This window comes from Onychostoma macrolepis, chromosome 08, assembly GCF_012432095.1.
Source record: "Onychostoma macrolepis isolate SWU-2019 chromosome 08, ASM1243209v1, whole genome shotgun sequence".
Lineage (NCBI taxonomy): Eukaryota > Metazoa > Chordata > Actinopteri > Cypriniformes > Cyprinidae > Onychostoma > Onychostoma macrolepis.
This window is the reverse complement of record NC_081162.1, coordinates 15,477,443-15,502,655: the sequence shown is the minus strand read 5'-3', so window position 1 is coordinate 15,502,655 and position 25,213 is coordinate 15,477,443. Positions and strand designations below refer to the sequence as shown.

The 25,213-nt window shown below is 38.0% G+C and overlaps 1 protein-coding gene across 8 annotated transcripts in view; it reads left to right on the top strand.

Moving 5' to 3' along the window:
- The window catches only part of ampd2b (adenosine monophosphate deaminase 2b), a 42,403-nt gene that overhangs the window by 8,070 nt on the left and 9,120 nt on the right, over positions 1-25,213 (top strand). For 2 of the 8 annotated variants that reach the window (XM_058784292.1, XM_058784293.1), the window contains exons 4-10: positions 5,821-6,393; positions 20,788-20,912; positions 21,012-21,142; positions 22,359-22,427; positions 22,511-22,619; positions 24,033-24,222; positions 24,919-25,045. In XM_058784292.1, the coding sequence (XP_058640275.1) occupies positions 6,315-6,393; positions 20,788-20,912; positions 21,012-21,142; positions 22,359-22,427; positions 22,511-22,619; positions 24,033-24,222; positions 24,919-25,045 (830 nt within the window). In that variant the 5' untranslated portion in view covers positions 5,821-6,314. Of the gene's footprint in view, positions 1-5,820; positions 6,394-10,307; positions 10,370-15,204; positions 15,490-20,787; positions 20,913-21,011; positions 21,143-22,358; positions 22,428-22,510; positions 22,620-24,032; positions 24,223-24,918; positions 25,046-25,213 lie in introns of those variants that run through there. The other 6 variants (XM_058784294.1, XM_058784300.1, XM_058784297.1 and 3 more) reach the window with 6 other exon arrangements.

Below are 25,213 nucleotides of genomic sequence, written 5' to 3'. Positions count from 1 at the left end.
TCCTGCCTCTTGTCAGTGGAAATTGATATTAGTTGGTTCAGTCCCAACTGATGGCCTATAAAAAGACCGATGTGTCACACACGAAACATTTCATGATGGGTAAAAGCAAAGAGCTTTCTCAAGACCTTTGCAACGTTATTGTTGCAAAAGATACTGATGGCATTGCTTACAGAAGGATTTCTATACTTCTGAATGTTCCAGTGAGCACTGTTGGGGCCATAATCCAGAAGTGGAAAGCATCATTTCACCGTAAACCGGCAATGACCAGGTGCTCCTCGCAAGATTTCTGCCAAATGAGTAAAAAGAATTATCAGAAGAGTTGTCCAAGAACCAAGGATCACTTGTGGAGAGCTTCAGAAAGACCTGGAATTAGCATGTAGAATTGTTTCAAAAAAACAATAAGTAATACACTGAACCCCCGTGGCCTGTATGCACGCTCACCACGCAAGGCTCTATTGCTACAGAAAAAGCATGTTGAAGCTCGTTTAAAGTTTGCTGCACAACATTTAGACAAGCCTGTGAAATACTGGCAGAATATAGTCTGGTCAGATGAGACACTAATTGTACTTTTTGGATGCTATAATACACACCATGTTTGGAGGTTAAATGGCACTGCACATCACCCCAAAACATCATGGTGTGGCACTGGCAAAATTCATATAGTTGAAGGAAGGATGAATGGAAAAATGTACTGAGACATTCTTGATAAAAATCTGCTGTCATCTACCAGGAGGCGTCTTGAAGCTGTCATTACCAACAAAGGCTTTTGTACAATGTATTAAATAAATTTCATTAAGCGTGTTCAATACTTTTTTCCCTGGGTCATTCCATTTTATTACACAGAATTTAATTTCTGAACTTATTTTTGTTTTCTTTGTATGTATGGATTACTTGGGTTGTTACCGACATCTGGTGAAAATTTCATGTCAACAGCACCTTTAGAAATATATTTAATGAGAAAAATGGTGACATGTTCAATACTTATTTTACCCGCTGTATGTATGTATGTATGTGTGTGTGTGTGTGTGTGTGTGTGTGTGTATACAGTGAGGAAAAGAAGTATTTGAACACCCTGCTATTTTGCAAGTTCTCCCACTTAGAAATCATGGAGGGGTCTGAAATTGTCATCGTAGGTGCATGTCCACTGTGAGAGACATAATCTAAAAAAAAAAATCCAGAAATCACAATGTATGATTTTTTAACTATTTATTTGTATGATACAGCTGCAAATAAGTATTTGAACACCTGTCTATCAGCTAGAATTCTGACCCTCAAAGACCTGTTAGTCTGCCTTTAAAATGTCCACCTCCACTCCATTTATTATCCTAAATTAGATGCACCTGTTTGAGGTCGTTAGCTGCATAAAGACACCTGTCCACCCCATACAATCAGTAAGAATCCAACTACTAACATGGCCAAGACCAAAGAGCTGTCCAAAGACACTAGAGACAAAATTGTACACCTCCACAAGGCTGGAAAGGGCTACGGGAAATTGCCAAGCAGCTTGGTGAAAAAGGTCCACTGTTGGAGCAATCATTAGAAATGGAAGAAGCTAAACATGACTGTCAATCTCCCTCGGACTGGGGCTCCATGCAAGATCTCACCTCGTGGGGTCTCAATGATCCTAAGAAAGGTGAGAAATCAGCCCAGAACTACACGGGAGGAGCTGGTCAATGACCTGAAAAGAGCTGGGACCACCGTTTCCAAGGTTACTGTTGGTAATACACTAAGACGTCATGGTTTGAAATCATGCATGGCACGGAAGGTTCCCCTGCTTAAACCAGCACATGTCCAGGCCCGACTTAAGTTTGCCAATGACCATTTGGATGATCCAGAGGAGTCATGGGAGAAAGTCATGTGCTCAGATGAGACCAAAATAGAACTTTTTGGTCATAATTCCACTAAACGTGTTTGGAGGAAGAAGAATGATGAGTACCATCCCAAGAACACCATCCCTACTGTGAAGCATGGGGTGGTAGCATCATGCTTTGGGGTGTTTTTCTGCACATGGGACAGGGCGACTGCACTGTATTAAGGAGAGGATGACCGGGGCCATGTATTGCGAGATTTTGGGGAACAACCTCCTTCCCTCAGTTAGAGCATTGAAGATGGGTCGAGGCTGGGTCTTCCAACATGACAATGACCAAGCACACAGCCAGGATAACCAAGGAGTGGCTCTGTAAGAAGCATATCAAGGTTCTGGCGTGGCCTAGCCAGTCTCCAGACCTAAACCCAATAGAGAATCTTTGAGGGAGCTCAAACTCCGTGTTTCTCAGCGACAGGCCAGAAACCTGACTGATCTAGAGAAGATCTGTGTGGAGGTGGGCCAAAATCCCTCCTGCAGTGTGTGCAAACCTGGTGAAAACTACAGGAAACGTTTGACCTCTGTAATTGCAAACAAAGGCTACTGTACCAAATATTAACATTGATTTTCTCAGGTGTTCAAATACTTATTTGCAGCTGTGTCATACAAATAAATAGTTAAAAAATCATACATTGTGATTTCTGGATTTTTTTTTTTAGATTATGTCTCTCACAGTGGACATGCACCTACGATGACAATTTCAGACCCCTCCATGATTTCTAAGTGGGAGAACTTGCAAAATAGCAGGGTGTTCAAATACTTATTTTCCTCACTGTATATATATATATATATAATATAAACGCACACATATGTTTGTATATGTACAGTATCTCACAAAAGTGAGTACACCCCTCACATTTTAACAATCATTTTAGTATATCTTCCCAAGGGACAATACTATAGAAATGAAACTTGGATATATTTTAGAGTAGTCAATGTGCAACTTGTATAGTAGTATAGATTTACTGTCCTCTGAAAATAACTCAACATACAGCCGTTATTGTCAAAATAGCTGGCAACAAAAGTGAGTACACCCTAAGTGATAACAGCTGTACGTCGTTTAACCATGCAAAGCCACATGTCCTATTCATCATGTTCATGTTTTTGTCTGCTTGGCAGGACCATAAAAATTTGTGTATCTTGTATTAGAGCAGTTAAAAATTGGTGCTTAAGCCCCTTTCGCACCGCTTTAGTTACAGAATTAAAAGTACAATACTAAAGTACTGGGACGATTTTGCGCGAACTATTTCCCAGTACCATTTAAAGGGTTGCATTCGCACCGACAGTGGGTACTAGGAAGCGACGTAAGCTGGTCGACAGCGACGTCATTTGTGCGCAGCGTTCAACAACAAAAACAAAGAAGAACAACGTTAACAACAGGAGGATGGAGGACGCTGTGATCGGAGCTGTGTTTTTGTTGTGTCTTGCGGGGTTCACAATAATGGACATGGAATGTCGACCTATACGTCAAGCGATTGAAAGATCAGAAAGGAGTTCAAAATGTTCAAAAGTGCCTGCACTTCAGCGTCCGTCCATCTATCGCTGTTCTCCATTCTTGTGAAATATAAGTTGATGCGATGTTTACACAGTATGTGTTTACACGGCGTTTTAAATCATGGCGGGTGAGGGCGTTTTCCTACGCGTTTAGCCAATCAGTGTACACTTACGTCATGATAGTTCCTATGGAACTGTTTTAGACCCTACTCTGAAGTAGGAGTTAATTAGTTCCTCCAAACGGAGTTCCGGGAACTAAAACAGTTCCTAGTTCCCGCGGTGCGAACACGCCAAAAAGTGGGTAGTTCCACAATTAGTTTGGGTACTATGAAAAGGTTCCTGCGGTGCGAAAGGGCCTATACTGACCACTGGATGTTCAACATGGCACCTCATGGCAAAGAACACTCTTGAGGATTTGAGAATTAGAATTGTTGCTCTCCACAAAGATGGCCGAGGCTATAAGAAGATCAGTAACACCCTGAAACTGATTTACAGTACAGTGGCCAGTGGCATACAGAGGTTTTCCAAGACGGGTTCCACTCGGAACAGGCCTCGCAAGGGTCAGTCAAAGAGATTATGTCCTCATGCTGTGCGTCAGGTTCAGAAGCTGGCTTCAAAAAACAGACGCATGAGTGCTGCCAGCATTGCTTTAGAGGTTGCAGAAGCGGAAGGTCAGCTTGTCAGTGCTCAGACCATACGCCACACACTACAACAAGTTAGTTTGCATGGCCGTCGTCCCAGAAGGAAGCCTCTTCTGAAGCTGGCTCACAAGAAAGCCGCAAGCAGTTTGCTGAAGACAACCTGCCCAAGAGCATGAATTACTGGAACCATATCCTGTGGTCTGATGAGACTAAGATAAACTTGTTTGGATCAGATGGTGTCCAGCATGTGTGGCGATGCCCTGGTGAGGAGTACCAAGAAAATTGTGTCTTGCCTACAGTCAAGCATGATGGTGGTAGCATCATGGTCTGGGACTGCATGAGTGCTGCTGGGGAGCTGTGCTTCATTGAGGGAAACATGGATTCCAATACGTACTGAGACATTCTGATGCAGAACATAATGCCCTCCCTTCAGAATCTGGGCCGAACGGCAGTTTTCCAACCAAACACACCGCCAAAATGACAACTGCCTTGCTGATGAAGCTGAAGGTGAAGGTGATGGAGTGGCCAAGTATGTCTCCAGACCTGAACCCTATTGAGCACCTGTGGATCATCCTCAAGTGGAAGGTGGAGAAGCACCATGTGTCTAACATCCAGCAGCTCCGTGATGTCATTGTGGAGGAGTGGAAGAGGATGCCAGCAACTACCTTTGCAGCTCTGGTGAATTCCATGACCAAGGGAATAAGGCAATGCTAGATAACAATGGTGCCCCTACAAAATATTGACACTTTTTTGACACAGTTTTGACATGTTCACCTAGGGTGTACTCATTTTTTTTTGCCAGTTATTTAAACAATAATGGCTATATGTTGAGTTATTTTTAGAGGACAATAAATTTGTACTGCTATACAAGCTGCACATTGACTACTCTAAAATATATCCAAGTTTCATTTCTATAGTATTGTCACTTGAGAAGATACACTAAAATGGTTGCTAAAATGTGAGGGGTGTACTCACTTTTGTGAGATACTGTATGCACTGTAAAAACAGTTGAGCGAACTTAAAAAAAATTTTTTACCTGCTTCAGCAGATTTTATTTTTTTTTACTTATTTTTGTGGGAGATTCCCTAATTTTTGTTGTATAAACTTAAAACGACAAGTTGAGAAAACTCAAAAATCTGCTGAAGCTGGTTGCCTTAAAATTTTAAGTTGGCTCAACTTTTTTTTTTTACAGTGTGTGTGTATAATACATATAATGTACATATATGATGCTCATAATATTACACAACATATATTTTCTGTAACATTAGATGATATTAATCAATACATAAATTTGTATTTAAATATTTCATTATGTTTAATGAACTAATTTCGAGCACACACGCATGCATCTAATATACATGTATGTTGCTTTAAATATAATTATAAAATATAATTGTTCATATAATATGCATTATATAAAATGTAATGTAGTTTTTAACAGTAATTTTCCAGTTAAGAAAAATATATTTGGGAATATATATATTATATATATATATATATATATATATATATATTATCTTTTGTTCAAAATCTGATTGTGTTAAATTCCTTTTAATTGCAATTCATTAAATTTACAAATCAGATTCTATTTTAACATCTAGTTTTCTGATAAAATTTTTAGATTCTGAATTGTGTAAACAAATTTTTATGTTATAATTAGAAAGATTCTAACTGTTATGATACATAAAATTTTCTCTTTTAATTTGTTCCTGTGTTTTGGTAATAAAGATGCTCAACCCTAAACATTTCGTGACTGTAGTGGCTTTTTCCCCAAGTTTTGATATTGTGCATCTCTAATATGAGGTTTGCTACATTTCACAGACACAATTCCGGCGGTTCCCCATCACAGAGTCAGTAACCTCCCCCACCCAGTGCATGGTGCACCTCTTCCGGCTGACTAAACTTTGAGCCCTGAGCCAGTGTCTGGCTAGTCATGTTTCCTTGTCTCCTGGGCTTGTGGGAATGAGGAGCATTCCTTTATCATCATCACAGCATTATTCAGATGCCTGCCGTACTCTCCTGTCACGTTCCACCTGGTTCGGGGGTTTCCATGGAAACGGTGCGGAGTGACAGCATGAAGGCAGCGTGTGGTAGCGCGTGAGTGGGCACTGGGAGTTGTGGGGAGGAGCCAGTTCCCCCACTGCAGCATCCAAAGAGCGGGGATCTCTCTTCACACAAACACACACACACACATCTGACCATCCTCCTTACTGCAATCAAAGTCCCTCTGGACCGAGTGTGTGCCCCCCTGCTAGGAATCCTCAGTGTCTTAATCAACCAGTGTTTTGTCCGTCTCTGGTGAATCTCAAGCCAAAATGTCTTCTAAGCTGCCTTCAGGCAAACCCACGTCCCCTTTCAGGAAGAGAGGCAGCCTGCAGTACACAGCCAGTGGAGGTAAGTGTGTTTATTCAAAAACAATATGGATTTATAAAAGTGTGTGTGAGAGAGAGAGAGAGAGTGCGGTAGAAATTGAATGGAAACGGAGAACAGAATGTGTCATTATGTGTACATTTGTACATGTTCATTTTATATATTCAACATATTATCATGTAAGTTCCTTCTCACATTTGACTCTTATGTGCCAGTTGTTCAGGAGAGTTTCTGTAATCCAGCTTCCGTATAATGTAGAAACTTTTATACCTGTTGATATAAGGAAAACTGTTGCAGCCTTTCAAGACTGTTCTTTTTTTCTGTTTCTCTCTCTTTCTTATGGGTCCCTGAAGAGCTAAAACTTATACTTTACATGAATGTTTTTCTCTTTGAAATGGAATGATAGCTCCTGTATTTGATATTTCTCTGATGAGCAGAAAGAGGAAGTTATGTATTACACATCATTTTCTTAGCCATAATCATATTGGCAGTACTTAGCTGATTGTGTTTGCAACCACAATGCCTCAATTCCTGAATAAATTCATCCAGATAATGTTCCTGATTCAATTGCAAGAAAGCCAGGCGAGGCAAATCAAACATGCATCAGTTACGGTCTAGACCACATCCATAAAATGCATGCAACACATTGTCTGTGGTCAGGCCAGCATTGCGTAAGGCTTACATAAGGTCCAATCCAAAAACCACTTCACACCTCTCTCTCTCTCTCTCTCTCGCAGAAAAATTGTGATTTTTATCCAGTGCTCGAAGCACAAACACATTACTTAGGTGTTGCATGTATTCATTAGAAATTTGTGCCTCTGATGTTGTGGTTAAAACCTGAAACAGTGTTGTGGACAGTGCATTTATCTCTGGCTGAGTGCAAAACGAGACTCATTTGACTTTCGGGAGCCTGAGGCAAGAAATATCAAAAAGCATCTTCGCCACAGAGATGGAGAAATTAAATGAGCGTAGAGGCTTGGCATGTGGCACATTGCTGCTGTCTTTAAAAAAAAATTATGCAAAATTGAAACCACACAATTATAGTCTGGATAATTATAACAGTTATAGTCAAATAGGCACAAAACCGTTCTCTTTCTCTTTCACGCGCACCCATGCAGCAGTAAATTATAGCCAGTGCTTTGCTTTAAATGAAAAGTCCTTTAAACAGTGTTTTTAGAGACACTACAACATGCAATATTTTAAATTCCTCTCGCATTGCAGCAGCAATCAAGTGTCTGATTACTGAAAGCCTGCGTGTGCTTTTACTGTGGCTCATTCTTGACATGTTAATGGACTCTGAATGTGCAAATACATGGCATGATTTAAAAGAAAGACCTCAGTAAAAAAAAGAATAGATAAATGTTACATTTTGTTTCTTTATTATAATTCTTTTATAAATATATATATATATATATTATATATATATATATATATATATATATATATATATATATGTATATGTGTGAAGGTTATATTCCACTAATCGGTCAAAATACTGACTGATATGTAGTAAAAATATTTTTTGACTTTTGTATTAGGCATAGTTATTCATTATCATATTGACTAAAATTCTGGTGCATCTATAGGGTTTTTTTATTCTTACAGGTTTTATGGAAATGCAGCATCATGTAAAATAAATAATGTTTCTTTGCATTTACCTTACATTTTGAAGGCTCTAATAACATTCCTTGAATAACCTTTGACTAACATTCTGTTTAACCCCCCAACAGTCAATATTGTGGTTTGTTTTGATTATATTTATAACCACTACCTGATGAGTGTTTCGCCATGAGTCACTTGAGGTCTGTACACAGAGCTCTATGGGGTTATATCTCTGCCACAATTCTGAGCGTGAAAGATCATATTATGAGCGTGCAAAAGTTTTAAGTGATTTAAGTGCATTTTGTATGCATGTGAACTAAGTTTTGTGGAGAAAATGTTCGTCTCGCAAAGAAAAAAGTATTTTGAGCGCACGAAAATCAATTTTGCTTTTAAAATAAGTTTTTGGATGTGTGCAGATCTTCTCTTTTGCGCTTGCAACGTTTCACTAGCTTGCTCTCCTGATGCCCGCCCTCAGTGCTCTCTAAACGCCGATGGCTCGCTTGCTCAACACAACCCAGCGTTACAGTATGCCATAATTCCAGCCAATCAGAGACAAGGCTACTAAATTCTGATTGGCTGCTTTCACAACCAGTCACAACATTCCTTGCATTACTGATGACAGTGGAAGAGGAAAAACACAGTGCGTGCATAATTATTATGCAAGTTGATATTCTGATCATACTTTTTCCGAGTACAATTTACCAAACAACATCTATTTTAATAACTACTATTAATCTTGTATTTAATCATTTATAACTGATATATTATTATTCATGAAGTCTGGAAATGACAAACGCCTTATATTCAGGTGTGCATAATTATTAAGCAGGTTTTCTTTTACAGATAAAATAAGCCAGATAAAAATTTAACTCAGACTGAAAGTCAAAAATTATTAAATGCCCATGAGAAATATTCAAAACTAAAGCGATACTAGAAATTGCAAACTTAAGAAATGACCATTGGACAGCAAAATGCTCAGTGGGTCAGCAGGGTCAGACAAAAACACGTGGAGAAGAAAAGATGCATGTTAACTGCAAAAGAATTAGGAATCAAGGTGAAGAATTAGGTGTGAAATCACCAAGAACCATTTAGTCTCCAGCGCCACCATTTTCCAAAACTGCAACCTACCTGGAGTTTCCAGAAGTACAAGGTGTCAGGTTCTCAGAGACTTAGGTTAAGTGAAGAATCATAAAAAATGACCCCTATTAATAAGTATCACATACTTCAGTGTAGTAAAATACTTGAAGACTTATTTTTTTTACAGGCTTTATAGACCGATAAGTTGAGAGTGACTCTTGAAGGGCCAGCACCACATCCTCTTGTACTACTGTTTGAAGAATTTAGCTTCCAGAATCTGGCAGTAAGTTTTAGGAGTTCATTTTTAGTCCATCTCGAGATTTTATCTGTAAAAGAAAACCTGCTTAATAATTATGCACACCTGAATATAATATATTTTCACTTCCAGCCTTCATGAACAATTATATATCAGGTATGAATGAATAAATACAAGATTAATAGTAGTTATTAAAATTGATGTTGTTTGGTAAATTGTACTTGGAAAAAGTATGATCAGAATATCAACTTGCATAATAATTATGCACGCACTGTGTTTTTCCTATTCCACTGTCATCAGTAATGCAGGGAATGTTGTGATTGGTTGTCAAAGCAGCCAATCAGAATTTAGCAGCCTTGTCTCTGAGGGCGGGCATCAGGAGAGCAAGCTAGTGAAACGTTGCAAGTGCAAAAGAGAAGATCTGCACACATCCAAAAACTTATTTTAAATGCAAAATTGATTTTTGTGCGCTCACAGTACTTTCTTCTTTGTGAGATGAACATTTTCTCCTCAAAACTCAGTTCACACGCATGCAAAGTGCACTTTTGCACACTCAAAATATGATCTTTTGTGCTCAGAATTGTGGCAGAGATATAACCCCATAGAGCTCTTCCTGTTATGTCACTTGGGACCCTGTCTGCATTACGTTATGTTTGCTCAAATGTTTCATAACCACCTCACTTTCTTTCCCTCTGATCATTAAGGATGGAAAAGATAAGGCTGACCTGATTGACTCTGAAGGCACAAATGTTTGTGTGCAACCAATTTGTTATTCTCATTGTAGAGGAAAGATGAGAATTTTAGTGGTATAACTTGGTCATAGTTCATGTTTCAGCCTCCAGCTTTCTGTACACCACACATTACTGTACATGTTGCTACGCTTTAAACTTTGACCCCTGTGGTGCCTCCCTTTGCCTTCAGTGTGGTATGGAAGAGGAGGGATTCTTTAAAGGAGCCCTTTTACTGCCTCCCCCTCAGCCACCATATTGCTACTATTTAGAGTTGTTTTTTCCAAATCCACCCAACCCTTTACTTACCAAGATTCCCAGGGACTTCACCGATGAGGTAGGAAGTTTATGGTTTCTTAAAGACTATTGTGCTTTTACAAAAGGGTAGTTAGACTCTTAGTATGTTTAGGTGTATATGTACTTGTGTAAAGTGTTTGTGGATTGAATTAAGACAGTAGTTGTGAAAGTCAGTTGAAAGAATGAATATTCCTATGATTGTGCAATCCAAAAAACAAACAGTTTTACTGTTGTCCACTAGGTGGAACTAGCAAGACATTTTTCCAAGCAAGCATACTTCATGCTCACTATGCAGTATTCATTTGCTTTATCCCAAGATTTAAATATGCATTTTTTCCCCTGCTTCTGTTTGTTTTCTTGGAGTGTTCTTATCTACTGTACAATTTAAAGTAAAAAAAGGCTTAATTTAACAAATAAATAAATGGCAACTATTGAAACTAATGGGTAAAATTGGCTTCAGTATATTTAAAATGCTTTACAATAATTTAAGGGAAAGGCCACCCAAAAATGAAAATTCTGTCATCGTTTATTCACCTTCCTCTTGTTTCAAACCTGTATGAGTTTCTTTCTCTGTTGAACACAAAATAACACATTTTGAAGACTGTTTGTTGTAACAGTTGATGGTAGCCATCAACTTATAGTATAGGGGGACAATAGTATGGAAATGAATAGTATGGAAGTGAGTAGCTACTCTCAACTGTTTCCAAACTCTTGCAGGTTTGGAACAAGTGGAGGGTGAGTAAATGTTGACATAATTTTCATTTTTAGGCGAACTATCCCTTTAATACATTAGGCGTCATTATTAGTTCATATTTGGTTCTTAATACATTAAATGCAAATTTGTATTAGTGTATATGGACATTAACATTAATCTAATTGAGACTGATATAAAAGTATTGTTCATTGTTAGTTCATTTTTAACTAACTCTAACGCTATATACAGTGCCTTGCGAAAGTATTCAAACCCCATTTTTTCATGTTTTATGTTAAACTGCTTTAAATTACTTTTCCCCCACACATCAATCTACACTATATACACCATACTGACAAAGCAAATAAGTTTTTAACATCTTTGCAGATTTATAAAAGATAAAAAAAACTTAAATGATTCCATTTCATAAGTATTCATATCCTTATCTGGGACATTTTAAATTTAGCTCAGGAGCATTCATTTTGCTTGCAAATGTTACCACATTTTGAGTGAAGCTAACCTTTGGCAAATTCAATTGAATGGGTATGATTTGGAAAGGCACACGTCTTAATAAAAGGTCTAACAGCTGATAATGCATATTAGAGCAAAGACCAAGCCCTGAGGAAAAAAACTGCCCATAGAGCTCAGAGACAGGATTGCATCAAACCACAAATCTGTGGAAGAGTTCAGAAAAGATTATGCTGCATTGAAGGTTCACAGAAGCATGTAGCCTCCATTATGCATAATGGAAGATGTTGGGAACAACCAGGACTCTTCCTAGAGCTGGCCTCCTGGCCAAACTGAGCAATTGATGGAGAAGGGCTTTGGTTAAAATGGTGACCAAAAAGCTGATGGTCACTCTAGTCTAGCTCCATGATCATATGTGGAAATAGGAGAAACCTACAGAAGGACAAACATTGCTGCAACACTCCACCAATCTGTGCTTTATGCTGGTGTGGCCAAACTCAATCCTCTCCTCAGTGAAGACACATGAAAACACACTTGGAATTTGCAAAAAAGCACCTAAAGGATCCCCAGACTGTGTGAAACAAGATTCTCTGGTCTGATGAGCCTCAATCCCAAGCATCATGTTTGAAGGAAACCAGAGTACCATCCCAAAAGTAAAGTGTGCTGGTAGCAGCCTCATTCTGTGGGGCTGTTTTTCAGTGGCAGGGACTGATGGACACGTCAAGTCAAGTCACCTTTATTCATATAGTGCTTTTAACAATACAGATTGTGTCAAAGCAACTTTCCAATATCAAAATAGGAAAATAGTCTGTCAATAATGTAAAATGACAAGATTAAACACTCAATTTTCAGTAAAAGACATTTCATTATTGAATTCAATGATGTCATTGTCCAGCTCAGTTCAGTTTTAAATAGTATCTGTGCAATCAAGTTGACAATATCACTGGAAATTAAGTGTCCCCAGCTAAGCAAGCCAGAGGCGACATTGGCAAGGAACCAAAACTCTATCTGTGACAGAATGGAGAAAAAACCTTGGGAGAAACCAGGCTCAGTCGGAGGGGCCAGTTCTCCTCTGGCCAGATGAACCAGCAGTTCAATTCCAACTGCAGCAAAGTCAGATTGTGTAAAGGACTCATCTGGTTCCCGAGGTCTTGTCCCGTTGGCCGTCTAGGTGACAAGGTCTTCACTGGGGATCTGTCTCTGGGGCTCATCTAAGTGTCCTGGTCTCCGCTGACGTTCAGGGCTGTAGAGGTCATCTCTAGGTGCTGATCCACCATCTGATCTGGATATGGACTGGATCCAGGTGACTGCAGTAACCATCTGATCTGGATACGGCCTGGATTGGATGGATACGGTGATCTCGGAATATGAAAGATACAGACTAATATTAGCGTAGATGCCATTCTTCTTGCAAAGTATATCAGGTGTTATGGGAAGTGTTCCCGGTTCTGGTTGACCTAATTAATGCAGCCTAACAATCCTTTAACGGATTTGAATATTAGAAGCGTATTAGTGTGTTATGTGTACGCAAGGTTAAAGAGATGGGTCTTTAATCTAGATTTAAACTGACAGAGTGTGTCTGCCTCCCGAACATTGTTAGGTAGATTGTTCCAGAGTTTGAGCGCTAAATAGGAAAAGGATCTGCCGCCCGCAGTTGAGTTTGATATTCTAGGTATTATCAAATTGCCAGAGTCTTGAGAACGCAGTGGACGTGGAAGACTATAATGCGATAAGAGCTCGCTCAAGTACTGAGGTGCTAAATCATTCAGGGCTTTATAAGTAAAATCTAAAATCTAAAATCTATACGATGTTTAACAGGGAGCCAGTGCAGTGTTGACAGAACCGGGCTAATGTGGTCATACTTCCTGGTTCTAGTAAGAACTCTAGCTGCTGCATTTTGGACCATCTGGAGTTTGTTTATTAAGAATGCATAACAACCACCCAATAAAGCATTACAATAATTTAACCTTGAGGTCATGAATGCATGAATTAACATTTCTGCATTTGACTTTGAAAGCATAGTTCTCAATTTAGATATATTTTTTTAGATGAAAAAATGCAGTTTTACAAATGCTAGAAAATGTGGCTGTCAAAGGAAAGATTGCTATCAAACAGCACACCTAGGTTCCTAACTGATGAAGAAGAATTTACAGAGCAGCCATCAAGTGTTAGACAGTGTTCTAAGTTATTACATATGGGGGTTTTAGGTCCGATAATTAACACCTCTGTTTTTTCAGAATTTAGCAGTAAGAAATTACTCGTCATCCAGTTTTTTATATCGACTATGCATTCCATTCTGTTAGTTTCTCAATTTGGTGTGTTTCGCCAGGCCGCGAAGAAATATAGAGCTGAGCATCATCAGCATAACAGTGAAAGCTAACACCGTGTTTCCTGATGATATTTCCTAAGGGTAACATGTAAAGCATGAAAAGTAACGGCCCTAGTACTGAGCCTTGAGGTACTCCATACTGCATTTGTGATCGATATGATACCTCTTCATTCACTGCTACAAATTGATAGCGGTCAGATAAATACGATTTGAACCGTGCTTATGCACTTCCACTAATGCCAACAAAGTTTTCTAGTCTATTCAAAAGAATGTTGTGGTTGATAGTGTCGAACGCAGCGCAAAGATCCAGTAGCACTAATAGAGAGATACAACCACAATCAGATGATAAGAGCAGGTCATTTGTAACTCTAATGAGAGCAGTCTCAGTACTATGAAACGGTCTAAATCCTGACTGGAAATCCTCACAGATACCTGTGAGAAACCTGAAAATGTGCGTCTGCCCCGATCCAACCTGACAGAGATTGAGAGGTGAACAGGTGAGGTGAAGAATGGCAGATAATTGCCAAATGCTGATGTGCAAAGCTTGACGCATCATACCCAAAAATACTTGTGCTTCAGCTAAGTATTGACTGAGTTAAGGGTGTGAATACTTATGCAATGTACTTATTTCAGTTTATAAATTTACAAAGTTGTGACAGTTCTGTTTTTGCTTTGCCATTATGGTGTATGGAGGGTAGATTGATGTGGAAAAAAAGTAATGTAAAGCAGTTTAACATAAGGCTGCAACATAACAAAATGTGAAAAAAAATGATGGGGTTTGAATACTTTCGCAAGGCATGGTATATAGGTCAATGTTTATTTTATTTTTTGTTTTATTTTGTATTTAATTTGATATTTATTTTATTTCCCCCAAACAAAGGCCTTCAATAACAGGAAAAAAATCAAAGCAATTGGTCTCCAAAGGCTCACAAAAACCTTATCAGTGCAATCTTTGTCTCTTTTTCTCTCTCTGATGTTCCCATCAAAGTCTTTTTCCTCTAAAAGGGGAGCGGGATTCAGGCACGCTATTGTTCCCTCTGATTAAACGGCTTCAGATGATCAGAAACACCTCTCAAACCCTCTGGATACAAGAGCAGAATCATTTAAAAGCTATATGGGTTTCCATGGGTTTAAGCGACAAAACAGATTACACACTTCATCCACAGTAATGCTCAGCTCAATATTCTGTTGACAGTGATGGTTAGGTGACATCTCCAGTATAATGGCAAACCCATTATCTTGACTGTTTAAATTGGCCAGATCTTCTGTCAGCCTCGTCGTCCAATATTAGTTTCTTATTCTGTTAACAAAAAACCAACAACAAAAAAATCTGTGATGACCTCTATTTCAGCTTCCAAGGGAGTCTCTCTTTCTCTGTCCCTTTCTCAAAACATCCTCCAGCGTTTTCGCATGCACTGCAGTCTGACGTGTCACGGAGGTGAAGGACAGGGGGGTGTAGAGAGACACTGTCTAGCCCACTCTGTCACAGAGACAGCAGTGATGCTGCTGAGCTCCCCTGCCCCTGAAGATCAGGTGGTACGGTCCATCCGTGTGTCAGGGATATTTAAATGAGAGGGGGATGACAGTGGCTAGCCCAGACAGCTGGCAGGAACCAGGAAGAGAAGGGAGGGGAGAGTGGATGCTTCGGCTGCATCAGCTGTGTTTACTGTATGTATGTGGGACAGATTGAATCACAAGACAATGTGTGTGAGTGAGTGGGTGAGTGAGTGAATGAATGAATGACAGGCATGCTTTGCAGTAAATGTGTGTTGGTTTTGAAACATTTTTGTGTTTGCTACATGTTCTTTCTGTCTCTCTTCTTTTATTCTGTCTGCCTTTTCTGACCTTTTTTGGGAGATTTCCAGCAATAGTTTGCATGTATTCTTTCATCTTCTTTCATACTTTCATCTGAGATGTTCATTTCCTTCTATGCCTTTTCATTCTGTTTCTTTCCATCTCTAAGCTCTCAGCTGTGTTACTGTCAGCTCATGTTTTCCCCTTGGGAGTCTTGCACTTGTGTTTGTGTTTGTGTGTGTGTGTGTGTGTGTGTGTGTGTGTGTGTGTAGCTGAAAGATGATGTGTGCATATATTGATTGTATTGTCCTGTTGTGGTCAGCGTTGTGTTTCTCAGGTGATATATTAAGTGGACAGTTGAAGGAGTAGTAGAGAAGGATGCTGCTTTTGTTCTGTGTATGAGATTGTGTCTGTTTAAAGGGAAAGAGGTTATGAGGCCTCCAAACCCTACTGGGAAATCCAGTTTAAGCTGGTCGATGTGTTTTGGTTTCTAATAGGTCTGCACTGGTGGATCATCTTGGACGATCAGTAAACCAGCTACCAAGCTTGGTTTAGCATGACCAGTTAGAAACCAGCTACCGTGTTCCAAAACACAACGATTTTCCAACAAGAAACACATGAACAGGAGTTTATTATTCTAAATGGAATACTGCAAGCTATAGTTGTATCCATGTGATTTCACATAAACCTTGAATCTGTTTCCTATTTTTATCTTCTCTGCCAGTTCCAGTTTAATTTACACCTATCTTGTAGGGTCATGTCAGGTGTTAAGTGAGTGGACAAAGGGATGCAACATTAGGTTGCCATAGCGACAGTGACTGGCCCTGATTGGAGTTAGTGAGGTAACTGTAATCCTCGGTTTTGCTCAGGATTTCATGAAGTATGTCACTGTTTGCATTCGAACCAGCTGCTAATATAAATTTAGATCACATTAGGTGGTGTTATGCAAGACGTCCCGCAGCTTCCCCAGTGTTGTTTGTATAGCCTATTTCTGCATTTATGGAACATATGAGATGTTTCATAATCAGAACTTTTATGATAATACTAAATACTAAATACATATACACTACTGTTCAAAATATTTTAAAAATGTTTTTTGAAAGAAGCCTCTTATGCTCACCAAGACTGCATTTATTTGATACAACATACAGTGAAAAGAGTAATATTGTGAAATATTACAATAAAAACCGCAATAAAAAAATCACATGAAAACCTTAATAAACCAAATAAACTAACAGATAAGTACAGTGTACAATATAGTACAAAAAATTTTAATATTTTAAAGTATAATTTATTCCTGTGGTGGCAAAGCTGAATTGTCAGAAGTCATTACTCCAGTCTTCAGCCTCACATGATCCTTCAGAAATAAGTTTCATATGCTGATTTGCTGGTGAAAACATTTGAGCTTCTTAATATTTTTGTGGAAACCTGATACATCTTTTTCAGGATTCTTTGTTGCATAGAAAGTACAAAAAAACAAAACAAAAAAAAACAGGATTTATGTGAAACAGAAATCTGTCAGTGACATCTTAAATGTCTTTTTGATCAATTAAATGCAGTAATCATTTCTTAAAAAAAAAAAAAACTTTTGAACTGTAGTGTACATACTTGATATTTGATAGAAAGAATGTAATTAATTTTAACATAAAATATTTCATCAAATATGAAGCAGATAAATACACAAATATTAGACAACTTTCAAATGAAAATGAATTTGTTGTTGAGCAGTCGGTCTGATCTTTGACCTCATCTCCTGTGTCAGATAGGGCACTGGTCATTCTAGTGTTGCTCTTATCTCTCAGCTCCATATCTAACTACAGTGATTATTCTCCTCTCCTATTCATAAATATGTGACATTTATAGACCCTCATTCCAGAATGTTTACCATCAGAATCAATAACTCCATTACCTGTGTTGTGTAATTGCACGGTTGAATTTCATCCGTACGCAGAAGAGGTTAGCCACTCTGAACGGTTTTGAGTGTTTTTCTGCTTTGCTGTTTATGTAGTGATCCTGTGTATGAAGGGGCTGGTGGTTATGTAACAAGCATGAAACTACCAAAATAACACACATGAGAAGATTATACACAAGCCAGTGGATATATCTGTCTCCACTTCTGTCTTTGTGTTGTTCTACTGTATACACACACATGCACATCAAAAATCCTGACAAAATCTCTTGCTGTACTCTTCTTTATGCTTTAGCTTTCATTTAAGTGAAAAACGTGTAGGCCGTGATCGTGTGGAGGTGAAAGAGAAGTGTGAAAACAGAGAGCGTGATTATAAGTTTGTGAGGTTGTGTATGCATCTCATGCTGTGTCTGTCTGTGTTGTGTGCTAATGAACTGTCATTGTCATAATTAGTCAACCCATCTGGGCATGTGAAAAGGCCACACAGATTTTAGCAACGAGTTTATTTCCTAGACAATCCTGTCGTTAATTACCTTCAATAAACTCACTGATAAGTATGTTGCACATTAACTTTGGCAGAACAGTAAAATAATGAGCAGGGTCTTATAAAGCATTATGTAAACTGCAGTAGAATGAGGGTTAGTATAACATGACTCCATTCCGGCAGCTATGGGCCACATCCGCTGATACCAAACTTTAAATTATTCAGTTCTGCTACTCTCGTTTATGTTTGAGCGCTGTGGATAATTACACGGCAGCGGTTCGTAATTAGTACTCGAGTCTAAGCCGGCGGATGGCGATTCCTACTTTCGGCAGGAGACTGTGTGCATTACGTCAATGGCATTGTTATAACAAAGTGGTTGTTATTGAGGTTATGAATAGGAATCATGGTAAAGCTCTAGAAAAACAACAGACGTCAGTCCCTTAGGGAATGACACTGACTCAAGTTTGTTTATCGAGAAAGTATTGTATCTTCAAAATCTGCTGTATTTAGGAAGCCAACCAATGTGCTTTATTTACTCCAAGTTAAACCATGTTTATTATGTCACTGTGCATTTTAAGCAAATCAGTCTGGAGCACATATTTTGATACTGTATGTCAAGTTTTCTGACATATTTTTATTTATTTTAACAGTAAAACCTTATCAATTTACACTGTTCAGAAGTTTGGGATTGGTAGAATTTTCAAATGTTTCTGAAAAATGTTTCTTATGCTCACCAAGGCTGTATTTATTCGATCAAAAATACAGTAAAAACAGCTGTTCAGCAGTCTTCAGTGTCACGTGATCCTTCAGAAATCATTCTAATATGTTGATTCGATGCTCAAGAAACATTTATTATTATTATTATCAATTGCTGAAAACAGTTGCTTACTGTCACTTTTGATCAATTTAATGCGTCATTGCTGAATAGGCCTATTTTTTTTTTCTTTTTAAACAAACAAATAAAACACTTTTTGACCCCAAACTTTTGAATGGATTTGTACCTGAAATACTTGAGAGAATCTTGAAAAAAGTTTAAGAATTTTTCATGTTTTTAGGCATAAATGCTTAAATTTATATGCTAAAATAAAAAGTAGAAAATAATCTTAAAGATCAAACTTTATTTATTATTCTGAAAATATTCACTATTGTTTTTCTATTAATATCTAATCTGTTAATATCTGTCACATTTACGTTTTCCTTCTCGATTGAATTTAATTTAACAATGTTTTATTTAAGTAGGTTAAGGTATTTTTTGTTAAATGCTTCTTTTTTTTAGTGTAGTGTCTATGCAATCCAGTGTTGAGGAAGTCATTTGGTTTCATTTATATGAGTAATTCATTAAGGGTAAAGCTATAAAACCAGGAGATCAAAATAACAGCGATTAACAAGCACATACATTTATGCAGATTAAGAATTATACAGCAAGGGATTTAAACTACAAGAGTAAGTGATTATGCTGCTACAATAAAAAGCGCTTCCATAGACAGAAAACTCTTATGTTAAGCGTAGCTTTTCATGATGATGGATTACTCTCAGGCTTAAAATGGGAAGTTTCAGCTCTTAGTAAAACAGTGATGAATATGTCAATATACCAACTGCTGAGCTCATCACATGTTCTCAGGATGAATTCAGGTCCAGAAAACAGCCGTTATCTGTATTGTGACTACTGCAGATCTACTATAGTCTGCAGACTAGTAGCTTGCTCTGAAGTTCTGCTACTGTATCTGCATTAGTACTGCAAACTATTTTTGAAATTCTGCTGATGGCTGTAACTATGGGAATCCATCTATACTCGGCCCGTTTCCTGTGTGCTTTCACAGTGGGACGAGATGTCCAGTTCTCTGCAGTGCAGGGGCTAGACATGGCTGCTTAATTATTCATCAGGCTTATGAATATTTGATCAAGCATTAGAGTTTAGGAAGATTGATATCACTCAAGGGAACTATGGAACCCGAGCAGAAGGGTCGAGCTTCACTCACAGTAAAGTGAAAGTGTTTGTGAAGCACAATATTGTCACATTAAAATATTTCTGATCTGTGATAACTTTGAATATGAAAGTAAAATCATATTTAATCATACTTTGGATTGCACTAAAATGGAAAAAAAAGTATCAGATTTTGGTCTTGTTTTCTAGTGAAAATGGCTATAGATCCTTAGTTAAAATATGTTATCTTAATTATTTATGCTTAAAAGATTATTCCCAATATGATTTTATTTTTGCATTTTAAAATAAATAAGAGTTGTTTTCAATCAAAATAATATTTAACAATATAACTGTTTTCTTAACTGTATTTTAATCAAATAAATGCAGCCATGGTGAGCATAAGAAACTATTTTCAAAAACATTTTTGACATGTAAGCATGTTAATATCTCATTTTTAATATCTTATATTTTGCTTCAAGTAAATTGATCTTGTTTTAAAGATGTGACTTTTTGCATTGTAGAAATGCTATAATTTGAGTGGGCACTAGAAGTATTTGTTCTGTAATTGCCCACAAGTTAAGTGGGCATACTAAGACTGAGGCCAACTCACTCACATACAAACTAATGTCCTCCCACCTAAATGCTCCATTGTTTTGTGAGACAAACAGTTGTGGATCTTCAGCAGCTTTCTGACCCTGCCTTTCTCTGGACAGCAGAAAAACAAGGCTAAATAAAATGGATCAGTAATAAAATGCTTTTCTCCATATTCACTTCTGCTAAATCAAAATGTTTTAAAAATGAAAGCCAGTCACGCCATCTCTGTTGAAATATAAAGATCTCTTTCTCATTATCTTCCTAGTAGATCTCCGTGTTGGCCGACACCTCCTCACATCCCAGTATTCTTTGCCTGGCAACCCTGTAACCAAGCACGGCCACATTGACCTGCGCACATCCATGGATGGCAAATACAAAGAGATTGCAGAGGTAAACAAAGCAGCAATCACAATAATCACGATGCTTGAATGCATTTTTGGTGTTTGTTTCTGCTGTTATGTAAATGTGTGCTTAATTGTGTACGTTTAGGAGCTGTTCTCCCGCAGCCTGGCGGAGAGTGAGATGCGGAGCGCTCCATATGAGTTCCCTGAGGAGAGCCCTATTGAGCAGCTGGAGGAGAGGCGGCACCGACTGGAGCGGCAAATCAGCCAGGATATCAAGTACTACATCCCATCATTCATCATGAAACTCGACCCAAGCTTTGTAACCTAAAATTCCATAGTTTCCTTAACCCGAAATTCTCTGTTCCTAAAGCCAGATGGCCAACAAACTTTTAATGTCAACGTAAAGCTAAATGCTAGTAAAGTTAGTTAACCAGTGGATAGTTCACCCAAAAATTTCCCATGATTTACTCACCCTCAAGCCATCCTAGGTGTATATGACTTTCTTCTTTCTGATGAATACAGTAAGAGTTATATTAAAAATGTCCTGGCTCTTCCAAGCTTTATAATGGCAGTGAATGGTGGTCGAGATTTTGAAGTACAGTAAAGTGCATCCATCCATCATAAAAAGTACTCCACACGGCTCCAGGGGGTTGAAAACTATATCAACCGTAATCATAGCTTCGGCTAACTGTCACCTGCGCTTTCCTGAAAGAATGGCATTCAAGCGGATGATGTAGGTATAGCGTAAGCCCCGGTGAAAATAGGCTAGTCTCGTGAGAACCAAGTTTTCTTTACAGCAAAGGAAAACCAGTGTTTTGGTTTGTTCTCTCCACTGCACTTCCGCGTTCGTCACCGTGTTCGTCTATGTCCTACTACATCACCCGCTGGAACGACTGTTAACGGAAGCTAGATATTATGGTTTATAAAGTTTTAAATGGAGTTTTTCTTACAAAAATGCATCGATTCGCTTTCATTATTATTATTATTTATTTTTTGATTGACACATTAAATTAATCAAAAGTGACAGTAAAAAAGTAAAAGGTTACAAAAGATTTCTATTCCAAATAAAGTACTTTTGAACTTTCTGTTCATGAAAACATTCTGGGAAAAATAGTAACTGCTTTTCAATTAGCTTAAAATACAGTTTTGCCACCAAAGGAATAAATTACATTTGAAAATGTACTAAAATAGAAAATAATTGTAAATTATAATATGTTTGATCAAATAAGTGCATCGTTTATGAACATAACAGACTTCTTTTAAAAGCATAAAATATTTTACAGACAACAAGCTTTTGAACGTTAGTGTAGTTAAATAGCCTGCTGGGAACATACATGCTGATTTCTAACTGTACTAGTCTTTTCAGCTGGGAATGTGTAATAAAAAATGAATTCATCACTTCATGTGCCAATATTTGTCCAACATTCGCTGCTCTGTATGCACATGTGTCCTTTGACCCACAGTGAGTTAATTAAATGCCGTTTCTCTTGAGGTTTGAGCCTGATATCCTACTGCGAGCCAAACAGGACTTCATGAAAACTGACAGTGCAACAGATCTTGAGTGAGTGTCTTTAAGATCATTCATGTGAGACCCATTGTTTTTATAACTTAGTATCAGCATGCTGTACCTTTACTCTTTCTCAGGTATATGAAAGAACAAATCCAGGCGCCCGAAGAACTCTATCCCGAGAGAGAGCTCGTCCCTGAGAGGGAGTATCAGAGAGTCGCTATCTCTGGAGAGGAGAAATGCGGGGTAGCAACAGCTCTGTTTCTCACTCTTCTGTTTTGTTTGTTATACAAAAACAAGATGTTGTTGACAGAACTGAAGTGGACACTACAGACATTACATAAACTCCTGAGGGAGAACCAAGTTTCACACATCCACACACAAATACACAAACTCTTGAGGGAAACATGAGGTGACAGCAACAAAGAGGAGCTGAAAGAGGAAAATACAGAATATTAATAGTAAAAAAATAAATAAAACATTTTTAGAACAGCTTTTTACTTTTTTTTTCACCTAAAATTCTGTGTATCTGGAAGAGAAATTGACTTCTGCTGCAACCACCGTCTCCTGAGAAAGGTTAGAAAGATGTAGATAGATTTAGGCAATCACACCTGCAATTTTACAGGTGTTCAAAAGAACAGCTGATACTCAGAACAACAATACAGTTACGAACGTGATATTTTAAAATGATTTCAATTATTAAGGAGTAAATATTGAGTAACTTGCATTTCACACACAATATTGTGAGTAACTTATTTGTTTTGACAAAGAAATCAGTTTTAATGTCAGTGCATACTGCTGAGCATCTCAAGCATTTACCAGACAGTTCCAAGGAATGAGGTTTCATTTATGAATGAATCAGTGTTTTTAAACTATAATCGACTGAGTGAAAGATTCAGTGATTCACTTAAACTTGTTTTATCCCTGAATAAATCATGCTGCTTCCATACTATATAGTATGCAGAAAACAGCACGCCCAAAGAGTAGTATTTCTGAATTCATAGTGTTCTAAAAGTATACTCTCAGAAATAAAGGTACAAAAGCTGTCACTGGGGCGGTACCTTTTCAAAAGGTACATGTTTATACCTAAAGGGTCCATTTTGGTACCTTAAAGGTACATATTAGTACTTAAAGTGTACATATTTGAACCTAATAGGTACAAAACTGTACCTTTTGAAAAGGTACCGCCCCAGTGACAGCTTTTGTACCTTTATTTTTGAGAGTGTAGCCGAATTACCACAATCGGTGGACACTTTACTCTCCCATGAAGCGACGGGACAGTAGTTGGCAATGAGGCGTCACAACTGACACTGGTAGGTCCTGTGACTGTGACATGGTGGATGTATTGTCCAAATTTCATTACTACCCATATTTATACTTTATAGAATGCATTTTTGTAATGGTTGTGAAGTAAGTTTCAAACTGAATGTGGTACATATTAGACAGCATGTGATTTTAATACGTAGCTTCAGTGTTTTTTTAATTAAATGATTAAGTGAATGAATCATTGACCCACTCATTCTTGTTTCCTAACTGAATGAATCAGTATTGTTGAACAAATAGTTTGAGTGAATGAATCATTGACCTGCATACCTCTGATAGATAGATGGAGACAGACAGACAATGTTTGAGTGAGTCTTCTTCTGTCACACACCCCAGGTTCCATTCACTGACCTACTGGATGCTGCTAAATGTGTAGTCAAAGCTCTGTTCATCAGAGAGAAGTACATCTCTCTGTCCATGCAGAACTTCTGCAGGACTACAGCACGTTACCTGCAGGAGGAGCTGGGTGGCCGACCTCTGGACCTCAACACCTTTGAGGAGATGCCGGAGTCCTCTGCATCTGCAAGTTGGTTGAACCAGAGTTTTCTGAAGGAAGTATCCTGAGGACTGATGATATACGTCCAAAAATCAGAATCTTATAGCCAGAATGTACAGTAAATGGAAAGGTTTAAGATTGTGTTTAAATAGAGATACACTGGATTGATCTGCATTTAGGAGAGTGGAATGATTTCATGGAAATGAACTGTTAACTGAACAAAGAACTGAAAGCAGGTGCTTTGTTTGCAGATTCAGCATCTGTTTATGAACCACAAATGAGAAGTTAAACCACAGCACTTCTGCTCATTAAAGCAGTAGTCACATAAAAATGAAATTTTGTCATCATTACCTCCACAATTACAAAATATAACAAAGTTGTCCATAAAACTGAAGTGAGGAACAGAATTAAATAAATTTTTTTCATGGAAAATCTTGACATCAGCCCTAGCTCCGCTTGATGGGTTCATGGGAAAATAGCAATGCCCAATTTATGAAAGTCAGATATTTCAAATTCTAATAATATTTTGCAGTATTAATGGTTTTACTGTATTTTTGGTCAAATAAATGCAGGATTGGTGAGGATAAGACACCAATTTTTTATTTTTTTTTATCTTGCAGACTCCAAATTTAGTCATATAAGTGTTTTTTTTTTTTTGATGATCAATATTCAGAAAACAGGACAACTGAATACATTTCCCTCTCTTATATCATATGTTCTCCATAGATGCGACGGTCCACCCACCTGTGTCAGAAACCCACCCCTATGAGGTGCTAGACCCTGCCAGCATGCCCCCAGGTTTGGGCTACACTTGCAAGATGGTGGATGGTGTTGTTCATGTGTACACGCAGAAGTAAGTCTTCCTGTTTTCCCACTGACCATGTAAACATTATCAACAGTGATACATATTTTACATATTTTTGTTTAGCTTGAAATAATCCTTGGAATGTGGTGTTAGTTGTATTTTTTTATTTAACCTTTTGTCGTTCTATTCCTTCTTTTTTAAAATATTGTTTCATAA